Raw genomic sequence first — 13,679 nt, 5'->3', positions numbered from 1 at the left:
CATATTTAAGTGATATTTTCAAAGCCCAGACATTCTTGCTAAAGCTTACCAAAGACTGCCCAACGTGTGAGATACAAGAAACAGGAGGTGAGAAAAACACCACAGACCAACATTATCGAAAAAAAGACAATAATAGCCAACTGTTCACACCTCTACACTGAGGCTGATCAGACAACAGAGAAGGCCTGAATAGAGAATTTTCCTAAAATGTCAGTGAAAAATTAGTCAACAAAAACAACAATTTCGTATTATATACAAATAATAATAATAATAATAATAATAATAATAATAATAATATACATTTAACAGCTTAGCACTTTTATTTGAACTGGGTCCAAAATGCTACCTAAATGCTTTTAAAGGCCAACAAATCACACCAGTAATGCCAGCCATGTCAAGAACCCCCAAGTGGGAATATTGTGGGAGTCCATCAAGTTGTCGTTCGTTGATTAGTAAGACATGCACCAGCCCACCAACCCCAGAGTAATGACATGGTGGAGCGTTTCAAACATATCTCGACAACACAGGTGCCCAAGCTCACTTCTTAATAACAATGAGACTAGGATTGGGACTTGTTACTGGTGCTATGGGCATGCAGCATCACTGTTCACAAGTCTACCAGCTCCAATGCCAAAGAGCAAACAATTGGTAGCCTCATTTGAGGCTGATGTCAATGAGGAGCCAGTGCTGGCATTGTTCAAGTACTGTGATGTTAGAGTAGGGATCGGCCATAACTTGGCAAATAGATGTTAATATGGACAATATTATCATATTTTAGTTACTATTTCTTATTATAAACATACAACAAAACGAATATACACAGATCAGGCATAACATAATGAAGTGAATAACAGTTGATTATCTCTTCATCGTGGCACCTGTTAGTGGGTGGGACATATTAGGCAGCAAGTACATTTTTTGTCCTCAAAGTTGACGTGTTAGAAGCAGGAAAAATGGGCAAGTGTAAGGATTTGAGCGAGTTGGACAAGGGCCATATTGTGATGCTTAGAAAACTGGGTCAGAGCATCTTCAAAACTGCAGCTCTTGTGATGAGTTCCCAGTCTACAGCGGTCATCTATCAAAAGTGGTGCAAGGAAGGAACGGTGGTGAACCGGCGACAGGGTCATGTGCACCTAAAGCTTACTGATGCACATGGGGAGCGAAGGCTGGACGATCCAACAGACGAGCTCCTGTAGCTCAAATTGTTGAAGAAGTCAATGCTATCTGATTTGGCAGCAAAAGGTGGACTAACACAATATTAGACAGGTGGTCATAATGTTATGCCTGATCAGTATAAAATATACCTATAACATTTCTTTAATCTTATTGTAATATTTCTATTTACCTGCTATTTTTAGTCATTTTTCATCTTTTTAGGAATGTGATTTGATTATATTCAAGATCAGTTTACTTGCTTACATGTCTTTTTGTTCCCTGTGATGCCGAGCACAGCTACTTCAGGCTGGGGAAATGCTCCTAAAGGAAAAGGAACCTAACTTTGTGTCCTGCCTTGTTATTGCAGTAGTATACTTACGTATTAAGGTAAAAAATATATATCTTTCACTAAAAATGGAATATTGTGCACAGGATTTAAGGCATAAAGACCACAATAATCTTTTAAAGCTATACTACAGCTATACTATGCACCTTTCTGTGAAAAGGTAGAAAATGCATAATATAAATAATAAAAAAAATAGTACCCCTGTGGGTACAGTTACAGTGACAAGGAAGGGTAGAGATTAGTAGTGCTGAGTGTATCTCTTCAGCGTTATAAAAAAAAAAAAATGGGGATGGAGTGACACCAGGGACTCACTTCTTTGTCTTCTTGCTACTCTGTGTGTTTTCTTGTGAGGATTGTGTGGAATTCTGTAAATGCTCGCCTCAATTATAGGTGAGTGACATGACTAATGAAACAGGGGAGTGTTTTAGGGTGTAATTCATCACTGACGTATAGCAGTGTTTCACTGTGTTTCAGACAGGTGTTGCAAATAAAATTTGTCAATACACATATTAATGGATGATTAGGTTTTACTCACATTTTTAATTCAATGCAATGTAGGTATACACCAAATGGAATGTTATACTGGTCCAAAACTTGTGAATCTGCCAAAGCAAACTTTTTCTTTTTTTTTTTTATACACAATCCAAAAAAAAGCCCAGTTGTGTGGAAAAGTGCCCATCTGGCAGCAATGCCTCTTGATGGCACAGCTGTTTATGAACAGCTCTCCAGAGATTAAAGGCCATAGACATGAAAGCTGTACAGATTATTCAAGGCTAGCTGGGGCTTCACCTTCATGTAGTACAGTGTTAAAGGAAACTTACCGGTCATAGTCTCCATTGCAGAGTGCTCTCACTGGGATTGTAAAAGACTGCCAAACTGGATTGAGGGTGTTCTTCACCACCTCCGTCTTATGGCAGATGGTGAACCTTAACAGAAAGAAGGAAGGTGACAAGCCAGTAGAGGTGTTTTTCTTAACGCAACACACAGCAGGGCATCAGCCAGCTGCTGCATTTATCGTCCACACCTAACAAGCCATATGGGAATGTGCTCAACAAATTAGTGCCTAATGATTAGTGATATTTAAAAATGGAGCTGAAGGTTTCTTGCACCTAAATCAGTACCGATCGACTTCGGTTTCTTCTTGTACTCGCTGTTGCCTGGTGGTCTACCTTCTGAATGCTGAATTCTAAATCTGAAAAATGTGTGTGGCTGAGATAGTGTTCCAGCTAGTATGACCTCGTTTCTGCAAAGCTAATGAGCTCTCATTAGCTTCTCTAATTAGCAGTGTTAACATTTCCTTTTCCATGAATGACTTCTTCAAATTTGCGAGAGACTTACAATAGAAGAGTCTCACTATAATGTGTGCTGAAGAATTTCATTGTCTGGTATTAGCTTCTTTTAACCAATGCTAAATTAAGCAACTAAAACTCAGTAAAATCAAAAACTATTAGAACCCGGCATCTATTACAATGCGCCCTTGATTTATTTAAGGCTTGCATGTGTAAAATAGGGTTTCGGGTGACAGAGGGTGTGACAAAGGGTCTTGGATTGTGTTTGGCAATCAAAGATCCTAAAATTATTCCCATTCTTTGTTGTGTTGTGTAAAACGATGATTGCTAAAAGCGCTAGTCTGCAACTCACTACATGGTATGCGAAATGACTAGTTTTCAATTAACATGTAATGATCTTAGAGGACGGGAGGGTATGGAGACGGACGATCCGCTGTGGTGACCCTTAACGGGAGGGGCCGAAAGAAGAAGAAGAAGATGTAATGATCTTTTGGAAAAAAAAAATTGAGAAACAACATGTATACGAGGTTTCATCAAAATAGTAATATAAGCCAACGTGGTCAATATGAGCATGATAGAAAACTAGAAAACATTATACCACAAAAAAATAAACATAATGAACACTCTGTTCCTGAAACAGTCACAGGAAGAGAAGCAGAAGCCCTATTACAAGATTATATGCTCCTATTAAAATGGCTGAGAATGTGAGTGAATGTAAGCATCCATAACACTTGCAATTTTTTTAATAGAAATTAATTTTAACCTAAATTGCAAAGAATATAGATTGTTTGAATTTTATGGACGCCAAGTACATCACATATTACATACACATTCTCTGGTTAATTTACAACAATAGAAGTAATACCAATCTCGATCACAAAGCAGTGTTTCTCAATCAGTGTTTAGTGATTAAAAAGTGGTCGCAGGATTGTTTTGACTGGATCGCCTAAAAGCGTAGTCAAAGAACCAACAACAAAAAACCTTAAAGTTAAATAAGCAACAATTGAAGTAATTGAACCTTAAATTACTATCTTTAAAATTTGTTGGCTCTTGAGGGGAAAAGTGCTGTCACGGTTTTTACGAACTCAGTGCAGCCCTGCTTTTGAAAAATAACTCTCCACTCATGCAATCAAAACAATCTTATCCTTCAGCATTACATATTTGAATGAAAATGGATTCTCTGCTTCGGTCCAGCTGAAGTCAAACAGAGTAGAACATCAGTCTACTGGTAAGGATTTGCATGCAAGTACGTTGTTCATTCTATTTATTTATTATTATCGCTAATAATGTTCGTGTCAGTATCAAACATAGTAACTGTACTTTCTATAATCCTAACCCAAGATAACAATTTTCTATATTTTTGATAAATGTAATGACTAATACCACCTTTCTAACCTTTTTTTGTAGTGACAAAAACTAGTTCTAGACTGTTATTAAATAACATTTCCAAATAATACTGTTTATTCATCAGTGTTAATGATTTTCGTCAAAATGATGTGTCTTATGTTGAGTAAAGTGGGAAAGTATTTGTGTATGGATTAAATTCTCGAAAAGCCACAGTGTAATTTTCTATGAATGTGATCAGTATTAAGCCCCGTTTTCGATCGCCACCGCAATAAAATCACTCGCTTGAACCTGAAAACTTAAATTCACTTTGAAACAGTGACTGCATGAGCGACTAATTATGTCCAGAGAGCATGTAGTAAATTTTTGGCAGAATGATTCTTTTGTTAAACTCTTAATAGTCAAAAGGTTGAAAGCGTATAATTATATTTTAGTAAAATAATTAGAAAAAGAAAATAATTTATTAATGTTTCAATTGAAGTATTAGTTTCGCGTTTGATTATTCACTCGCACATCTGACGCCAACGGAGTCCTGAAAATTAAGTCCATACTTTAGTAACAGTCTTTAAAAAGATTTTCATTATAAATGTTCCTTATTAACATAATGCACTCTTATTTTAAACTTTATTTTTATTAATTTATTCATATCCTATTTCAAATTGTGCTGTTTTTTTTAACAGCACAATTTATCCCACTGCACACAAATTAGCATGTGCTATTTTGGATCTCTGTAAATCTGGAACTTTTTCATCTTTCTGCAAAGATGAACTGAGGTAGACCATGATGGAGCCATGACGTGCACTCGAGTGGGTAATGTACAGACTGGTCTTTCGGGGGGAAAAAAAGGACATCCATTACGTGAAATGCTACAGAAAATATTGTGCTTTCTCAGAATAAGAGCAGGTCTTGGCAATAGGCTCAGAAGTGCCGTTGTATGTTTTGTGAGTTTCAGCATTAAGGTTTGCTGAATAAATGAAGCATTCAATTATGCATTATGAACATCATCGGATGGAGCATGTAAACAGGGACTACATTATATGGATAAACGTCTGTGGGCATCTGACTGTAAGATTAATTAAAGTTTTTTTAACATCCTATTTGACATTTAATCCCCATTTGCAGTTATATTAACTTCCACTGTTTTGTGAAGATTTTCCACTAGATTTTGGATTGTCAGATACTGATGTAGGGATAAAAGGCCTGGGGTGCAGTCAGCGTTCAAATAGCGAAAGTGTTCAATAGGCTTGAGGTTAGACCGCTTTATTAGGCCAATCACGATCTTACACTCCAGCCCATGTAAACCAAATCTTCATTGACCTGGCTCTGTGCACATGTTTGGCTCGAGTCAAAAGAAAATCTAACGCTACAGCAACTAAAGACATCCTATACAATTGTCTGTTTCCAAATCTGTGGTAACAGTTTGTCAAAGAACCACATATTGCTGTAAATGTCGGGTATCCCAATACTTTTGTCGATAAAGTGCATGTTGAACGCTGTCAAATACAAGAGCACACTTACGTCCCATCTTCATTACTTCTGTAGAATACCATAAAGGGATCCGACTTTCCAAAGAAGTCCTTCTTGTCCAGCTTATTGGCACAAAACTGCATGGTTGCACTATCCTGCCAAAAAGAAACAAAGCACATCTGAGAAGATGTTTATATGCATAGTATGTGTGTCTTAGAAAGCTGCATTGTGTTCCCTGCATTTTAATGACTGCAACACAGCAGAAAAGCGAAGCTAAAGTCCTTTTGTGTAATCCCACCAGGAGAACGTGAGCCTCATTACAGTGAACCTGGTGTTTCCTCTGGCAGTTCACACAGCGAAGGAGTATAAAGTCTGCAAACAGACTCCACACTAAAGCACATCCTGTCTATACATTTGTACTGATTTAAATATAAATAGTATTTGAGAGGTTCAGCGAATATTACAAATTATTCATTATTCAGTTTGACATTTTTCCACACAATTATTTTTCCATCATTTTTTAAATCTAAATAGTACAAACTACAACCTGCAAACATTTGCATATTTGAAAAAAACAAAAAACAAAACAAAATGAAGACAAATAATATATTAACTAATAGACATTGCCCCAAAGCATCATTGCAGGAGATATAGGCTTCTAATGAGCAAGCTAGTAATCAATGTGGCACTGTGGCAATGCTCAACAAGATAACATGAGGAAAAAAAAACAGTAATTTTGTAATAATAACCACTAATAGTACTAATAATAATATACTTCATGCTGGTAAACAACCACTTTAAGCAACAACCCTTTAAACAGCTTCTGAATCCTGAAACACTTCTTTATAGAACATTTAAAGAAAGGATCTGCTCATGAGTCAAAGCATATGTTAGTGGTAGTGTCATGGGTTGAGCTTGCAATTACTCCAACGCAGTGATTACAAAATTAATCATGCTTTATACTGATTTAAAAATAAAAATGTCACTGCGGTGGAAATTAATACATGGAGCTAAACATGATACAGCTAATCATGCCAGATAGCATAACGTGTTTCTGAATGTAATTTGCATTCAAAAATATGGAGGCTGATTCTGCTAACAGGTCCATGCATGAGATATTTTCTAGAAAACATACCTCACTGGCTCACTCATGCTCTGTTTCTCTTCCCTCAATACAGAATTCTCAAGGACATGAGGAAAACAATTCTTTAGAAACTAGCGTAGGCTGTCAACACAAGAGTGACAAACGCAGCGCAAAGCCATCACACTGTTTCCTGTTTAAGGTCCAAATTGATTACTGGAAAATTGCTTATGGGAGCAGAGAAATCAAATTGTCTGGCACTGAGTTTTGTGTTCTTGCTTCTTGTTAGCATGTTTGTATTCCTGGAAAGACAGAATCAAAAACATCTGAGCTGAATGACCTACCCGGTGTCTTCCTTTTGCTGTGTTCTGCTACAGGTCACCAATTCAATGCTTCCTACTGCTCAATGTCTATAAATCATTATTTATTTTAAATACTATTTGTTTTTTTATGAGCAATATGCCTCCCAGAGTCAGTTTTGTCGTTTCAAGGCAAAAGTATAAGAAGGTATGGAAAGATCTCTAGATTACAAACTTTTGGTAACCTATTGATTAAAAGGTACCAACATTAGGCCTCCATGACGCATTCAAAATTTGCTTCATAAAGCAATCATGGATGATTATTGTTAGGTGTATGTCATTTTTTATCTAGTGGTTTTTAAAAGAAAGACAGAAAATATCCCACTATAGTCATTATGTCTAGACTGTTTTATACCTTTGTATCCAAAATAGGCATGTTTATCTGAAAAGGTAAACCTGAAGATGTTTGCATGAAAAAGTGTCTGTCTACTGAACCTGTGGTGGAGGAGTATTGCTCATCCATGTCTACCCTAGGAAAGACTGTGCAAGGGGTTGAGGGCGACTTGATGGTGTTGGGTAAGAGCTAAAAAGCTAAATATTTGGGGTGCTATATAGCAAAAAATAAATGATTAAAGGAGAAGTGGATGGCACTGTCATTGCATCCTTTATAGTCTTTATTATCCTTTATTCAAAGTCTTTCGATTTTAATGGCAATTGTGTTTGTTTAGTGACTGTTGTTTGCAATCCTAAAATACAGCAAATTTAGTTTGGAGTTAGTCTTAAAATGTAATAGTACCAGTATAGATGGGACGGGTTGGGTTGGGTCGGGTCAGGTCAGAGACAGGTTGAACGATGTCAGGTATAAGCCCGATTGGAGTTTTAAAGACTATGTAGATCTCTTTTGTCCCACAAGGACCTGTTTCTGTTTGTGGCATTTTGTAGACTAATGACCCACTTTTAAAAGGAACTCCAGCGAGCCTCAGGTAATTATAATAGCATCTGCCATCGTCAGTCCTACAGCATCCCCAACAGAAGCCTGGCTCAGTTCAACTGGCAAACATAATAATGTTTGTTGCACATTGACAGGCGAATTAAGTGAATTAATGGGGTGTCCTGTTTCCGTGTCAGGATGTTCTTTCCTGGGTTTACCATGAGACCGAATGCTGTTCTAGTGCGCAAGGAGGCTAGAAATGGTCCTGGACATCAAGCTAAGGCAAAGATACTTGAATGTATCCAAAAATCACCTGTAGTGCTACAGAGAGAGAGAGAGAGAGAGAGAGAGAGAGAGAGAGAGAGAGAGAGAGAGAGAGAGAGAGACCAAAGAATAGAATGGAGCACCTTTGACAGCAAATCTTAAAAATGATCTGTCTTCTGGACTAACATGTTATAGAAACTAAGCAAATGCACAGGTTTACTGACATGGAGCAGTGCTTCGGCTGTGTGCCTTGGGCTATATCTGACCAGCTTAACATATATAATCTATTATATTGGACTGCAGACTTTCTTCTGAACAAAAACGTATTCTTTTTGAACAATGATAGTGATAACCAACAGCTATTCTCTCTTTTCATTTATACAATGTGAAAGCCACATCTCTCTCCTCAGACATACTGAATTACGGCTTCAATAAATACCCCAGCACTGCTAAATAAAAAGGATTTATTTAACATATAAAGGCCAGATGTGGTCGCTGTATAACAAGTGTCATTCAATTACAAAAAAGGGTTATATTGTCATTTCAGTTATATACAGTACAGTAACTAACCTTCTTTCGGCTTCTCCCATTAGGGGTCGCTATAGCAGACCATCCGCATGTTTTGATTTGGCACATGTTTTTACGCTGGATGCCCCTCCTAATGCAACCCTCCCTGTTTATCCAGGCTTGGGGCCGGCACTAAGGCTTGTGCAACCCTAATGGCTGGGGTTATATACAGTACAGTACACAATGAAAAAAGTCAAAATTCGATACAACCTCTATAAAGTCACCTTGGGCGTTTTCTTGTTCTTTGCTTAGAAACTTAAGTTCTCTTGTGTCGCTTTATAAAAGATTTATGAATCTCACTCATGAATCTGTAATGAAGGCCTAGTGTAAGCAGCCTTTGACTGAAGCATTACAGTTTTTTTGGTTGTTGTTAAAAGCTGGCACAAGTTTAGACAGAATTATAGATAAAGGTTTTAAAACAGTGCTAGAAAAATTAGCTAAGAATTGTGTAGAGACGAAAAGTGATTTATCTGTGCAATGAGACTCAAGGTCATTTCACTGTACTATGAGTGTTCAAAATCAAAAATCTAAATAAACTACTGTATTTTTGTAATTTAAAACTGGTAAAAAATGACAAGGAAGCATGAAATTTCTTTTTAAACCTTCCATTTGGCCTATTTGATCTGTTCCTTCACCACTACACTGACTGATTAAGTAAACAGTTTTTGACATAGGCAACCAGTTAACGGACCAAATATTCACATACATTCCCTGTGATCTCTGAGATGAAGGTTAGTTTTAAAGAAACCAACACTTTAATGTTTACCAGCTTGCGAATAACATATAGTTTTCTTAATTTCTTGATATTTGGTAACGAAGGGCTTCTTTCCATCAGCAATACTGACTTAAACAAGTTGTTCACAAGAAGACAACTGATGGCACCTGCATTCATAGCAACTAGTTTCAAATTAATCATTTGATTGTTAATCATAAATATAATAATATATTATGTGTCAGTCAGTCATTTACGCAATAGTGTGCAATATCATGATCCTGCTAAACAGCTGTTACAATCAAGGTACAATATTTCGGCATATAATTATTTATTTATCAATCATTGGACACCTATTTGAAAGCTGGCAGCCTGCAGGTTTCTTACCTTCACACCTTTCTTCCACAGGAATAAATTTTCTGTACTGATCTCAAAGTCGGGGCAAACTACTGAGTAGGCACCAATCGAGGCCGCATTTTTATGATGTCATCATGTAGACTTATTTCTTACAAAGTATTTTACAGTATTTTAAAACTATAAAAATGACAAAATCCTATTTTATATTTAAAATACGTATTTGAGATACATGTATCAGAAATACTGCCCATCCCTGATTCCTGTACGATTTAGCATCTTTATTATGATTACCCCAGTGCCCATAAATTGGCATTCTAAGGTTATCACAACTAAGCGGTCTTGGGTGAAAGCCAGAGTGACACCAGATTTTTGCATTCAGTAATCTAGTAAATGAAAAATACTAGTTTCTGCTACTTTTGTCTAAAGCAATTTTGTATCATTTCTAAATTCATCTCTACAAAACAATTAAGTAAATATGTTTCCTCAAAGCTTCACAGCAGGAGTGGTTTTTTTTGGGTTTTTTTTAGTGCTACATCAAATTATACAGTAGCACTTAAGAGGAGAACATGTTGTGCACATTGCATCCACTTAGAGCACTGGAGATTAGTGGGACAGGAACTGGCACATCTAATCAAACATCCTTAGAATAACAGGTCTGTTATCTGGGCTACAGTTAGTTAACAGGGTGTTGCTGTTAACTGGGTGACTTGCAGACTGCAAATGACATGTTTGTAGTTTTTAATGGTGCAGAATGTGTGTATTTTTATCATCACACACAGACAAGCTTTGTTGGACAGGGTTTCACGATGACAAGGTTGTAAAAACGAATGGCGCACAGCCGCTGTCTGGACACGTTTCTGTTTCTGTTAAATTCTCCAAATATTCGTATTTGAATTTGCATTTGCATTTAACCTGAAATGGGTGTGGCCTAACTCATAAAATTTTTTTTTATTAAATAGAAGCCCTACTATTCAGCTCCTACTACTACAGGGTGGAGGTGTAATAGTCAAAATAGAGAGTTTCACTAAATAATGAGGTGAGAGTCTGTGGGACTGATGTCTGCCTATGCATTATGAAAAAGGTATAGATTGGAAAGCTTAATTTAAACCACTGTGGCCATGACCAGGCAGTTACTAAGGATGAATGAATGGATTCTGAATGCATTATCTATTAGACTCCTGTTCATGATTAACATGACTGGCCTTTCTTTGTCCAGTAGGTTTCACCACTTTGTTGAGTGGAAATGAAATCCATATCTTAACATTTACTAATGCCCATGAGCTTCTTTTTGTATCTAACCACTTTGTCAACATATTCTCCCACTCACTTGACTTTTCAGCATGAGGCACACCACTAGTCTCAAACAGCTTTCTGAATAATACATTTACAAAACATTTTTGGCACATCTGCATTATTATTTACTATCATTAATATTATTAGTAGTATTTAAATAATATACATTTAGTAGGGGAATCTCAGCACAGTTAGAAATCTTCATAAAATGTTTTCATCGAAGATGCATTGGCATACATCAGTCCCACAGACTCTCACCTCTTTCTTTAGTAAAACCAGCTATTTTGACTATTACACCTCCACCCTGTAATCAGGATTGGTCAAAAGCAGTCGTGAAGATTTGCACCTTCACCTCAACCACCTCCACATCACCAGTTCTATATACAGAGAAAAAAGTGTCCCACTCTAGGGGGAGGTTCACTGTCAATAGTAGAGGCAAACAAGGGTCAGCACATGGCCAAACACCACCAAATGAGATTTTGTCCAGCCTTTTAAAACGTCCGTCATACAATCAGTCACAAAAACTTCCACAGACCACATTAAGATGCAAACCGACCAATATATAAAAAAAATAAAAAATACAATTACAGCTATAACACTATAGTGCACTTGGTCCTCAGAGAAAATACGCCTACCTAACTTATACTGCAGCTTCTCGAAGGGTTCACACTGATCACAGAAGAAGCTTCTCAGTCAGGCCTTCACGAATAAGGATGTGTATGTCTCTTACAAGTAGATCTAAATCAATCAATTACCTGAATTAATCAAATTAATCAACAGATTTCACAATTATATTTAATTCTTGGGCTGATCAATGTGCTGGACATTTTATGATTACTGGTCAAATCTATGCAACTATTTATAACTAGACAGGGCATGATACTTCATATAATTCTCTAATCTTACTGGAAGAAATACATAACTATAGGCATGATTTCCAAAAACGATTGTTGATGTGGTTACTGTTATCATTACATGGCTAACTTAATGTTTTTACATTAGCTAATGCAATTTTATGATCATTTAGGCCAAATTAGAGAATGCGATGAGATTTCTATTTCTTATCATTTTGCATGCTGAAAAAAGCAACAAAAATCTGACATCCCGTCTTTGCCTAATAGGAAAATGTAGGGTGATCCGACCCACTTCGATGCACCGTGATCAGGGAAAATGCCATGTAACGCCGTTAGTGAAAAATGGTGTGGTCTTTTGCTGCAAGAATCAGATCCGCTTCATCAGCATTGCCTTGCGATCCATTCTAATGAATATCAATGTTAATAGCATAGCAAATAGGCCTGTGAAACAGCCCACAGGCTTGGTAAAAGGCTGGATGTGCAGTGGAATTTCAATAAGGGCAGGTAAAGTATCCCCAGGGGCCAGTTTCTGTCTGATATATGGGTTGGATATCCTTTATGAGAAATGTTACTTTTAAAACCTTGATCTCATCTTATATACCACATGACATACCACTTCACCATTCAGCATGACAGAGGTGACGGAATGATAGCCTTGTGTTTGATTGATTAGCAGCTAGCATGAACTTTCCTTCTTATTTGGGACCGGGTCTCTCTCTGGAAATAGGCAACACAAGATGTTATCAGCTGTTACAGTTAAGCCTGTTCCGAGCCTTCCACGTGCAAGCTACAAATGGAGGCTATATGGCTGGAATCTAGACATCCCTTCAGCCGTGAAAAGAAAAATCAATACAAACGGTGTTATCAGTGTGGCCTTTTGTCAGCATGCAAGTCCCGTAAGCCTCAGCATGGTGGGTGGTAAGATCAGATAATCATGCATTTCTCCGAACTGTACATATCGCCCACAAAATAGGATCCGCAGCAAGAAAGTGATTAATTCTCACTCCCGGAGGCTTCAAAAGCCCAGTTTAAGAGTCTTATGTGGTTAGCGGCCAAGCTGCTGCATTTGTTTAAGCTCTGTGCTTTTAACGAACACTAGCAATCCAGACTTCAGTAATAACACACAGAAACGAAAAGGCTTATTGTTACGCAGTGCGTAGATTTGAATGGCTTTGAATTGAGTAATAACTGTAACTGCAAAAGATAATGAGTCTTTTCTATAACATAAATTTTTAATCATATATATATATATTCTATAACAGAAGCTCTTACAATCTTTTCAGGCAAAACACAGATTTATACACTATATGGACAAAAGTTTGTGGACACGACCAAAGTGTAGGGAAAATCAAATCCTATACAATTGTGTGCCTCCAACTTTGTGGTACCAGTGTGGGGAAGAACCATATATGACTGGAATAATCAGGTATCCCGAAACTCTTGTCTGTATAGTATATTAACATGCTTGACCTAATCAGTTGTTTATAGTTATTTCTTTTGTATTTATTCTCTAATCCGGACAAATCCGCAAAATCCAGAGCAAATTACAAGTGAGAGAACAAAGAGAAGGAAAGGTTTATCGCTAGAATAAATTGATAAGATGTTTCACACCACCCCATCACTATTATGGGGTGTTTTGCCTATAACATCATGCCCCATCATGTTTAACTCCATCTTACTTGAAAGAAAAGATTCCTGCCTCTTAGCCTAATCCTAACTC

At 37.1% G+C, this 13,679-nt stretch overlaps 1 protein-coding gene across 1 annotated transcript in view; it reads right to left on the bottom strand.

Annotated features, from left to right (window-relative positions):
• The window catches only part of cpne5b (copine Vb), a 114,979-nt gene that overhangs the window by 32,379 nt on the left and 68,921 nt on the right, over positions 1-13,679 (bottom strand). Inside the window, exons 8-9 of the mRNA XM_083534174.1 lie at positions 5,653-5,756; positions 2,323-2,427 (exon numbers count right to left, since the gene is read on the bottom strand). Coding sequence (XP_083390300.1) covers positions 2,323-2,427; positions 5,653-5,756 — 209 coding nt within the window. The remainder of the gene's footprint in view (positions 1-2,322; positions 2,428-5,652; positions 5,757-13,679) is intronic.

Source organism: Silurus aristotelis (genome assembly GCF_946808225.1).
Source record: "Silurus aristotelis genome assembly, chromosome: 28".
NCBI classification, from domain to species: Eukaryota; Metazoa; Chordata; class Actinopteri; order Siluriformes; family Siluridae; genus Silurus; species Silurus aristotelis.
Note: the sequence above shows the minus strand (reverse complement) of the source record. Positions and strands in the feature narration are given on the sequence as shown.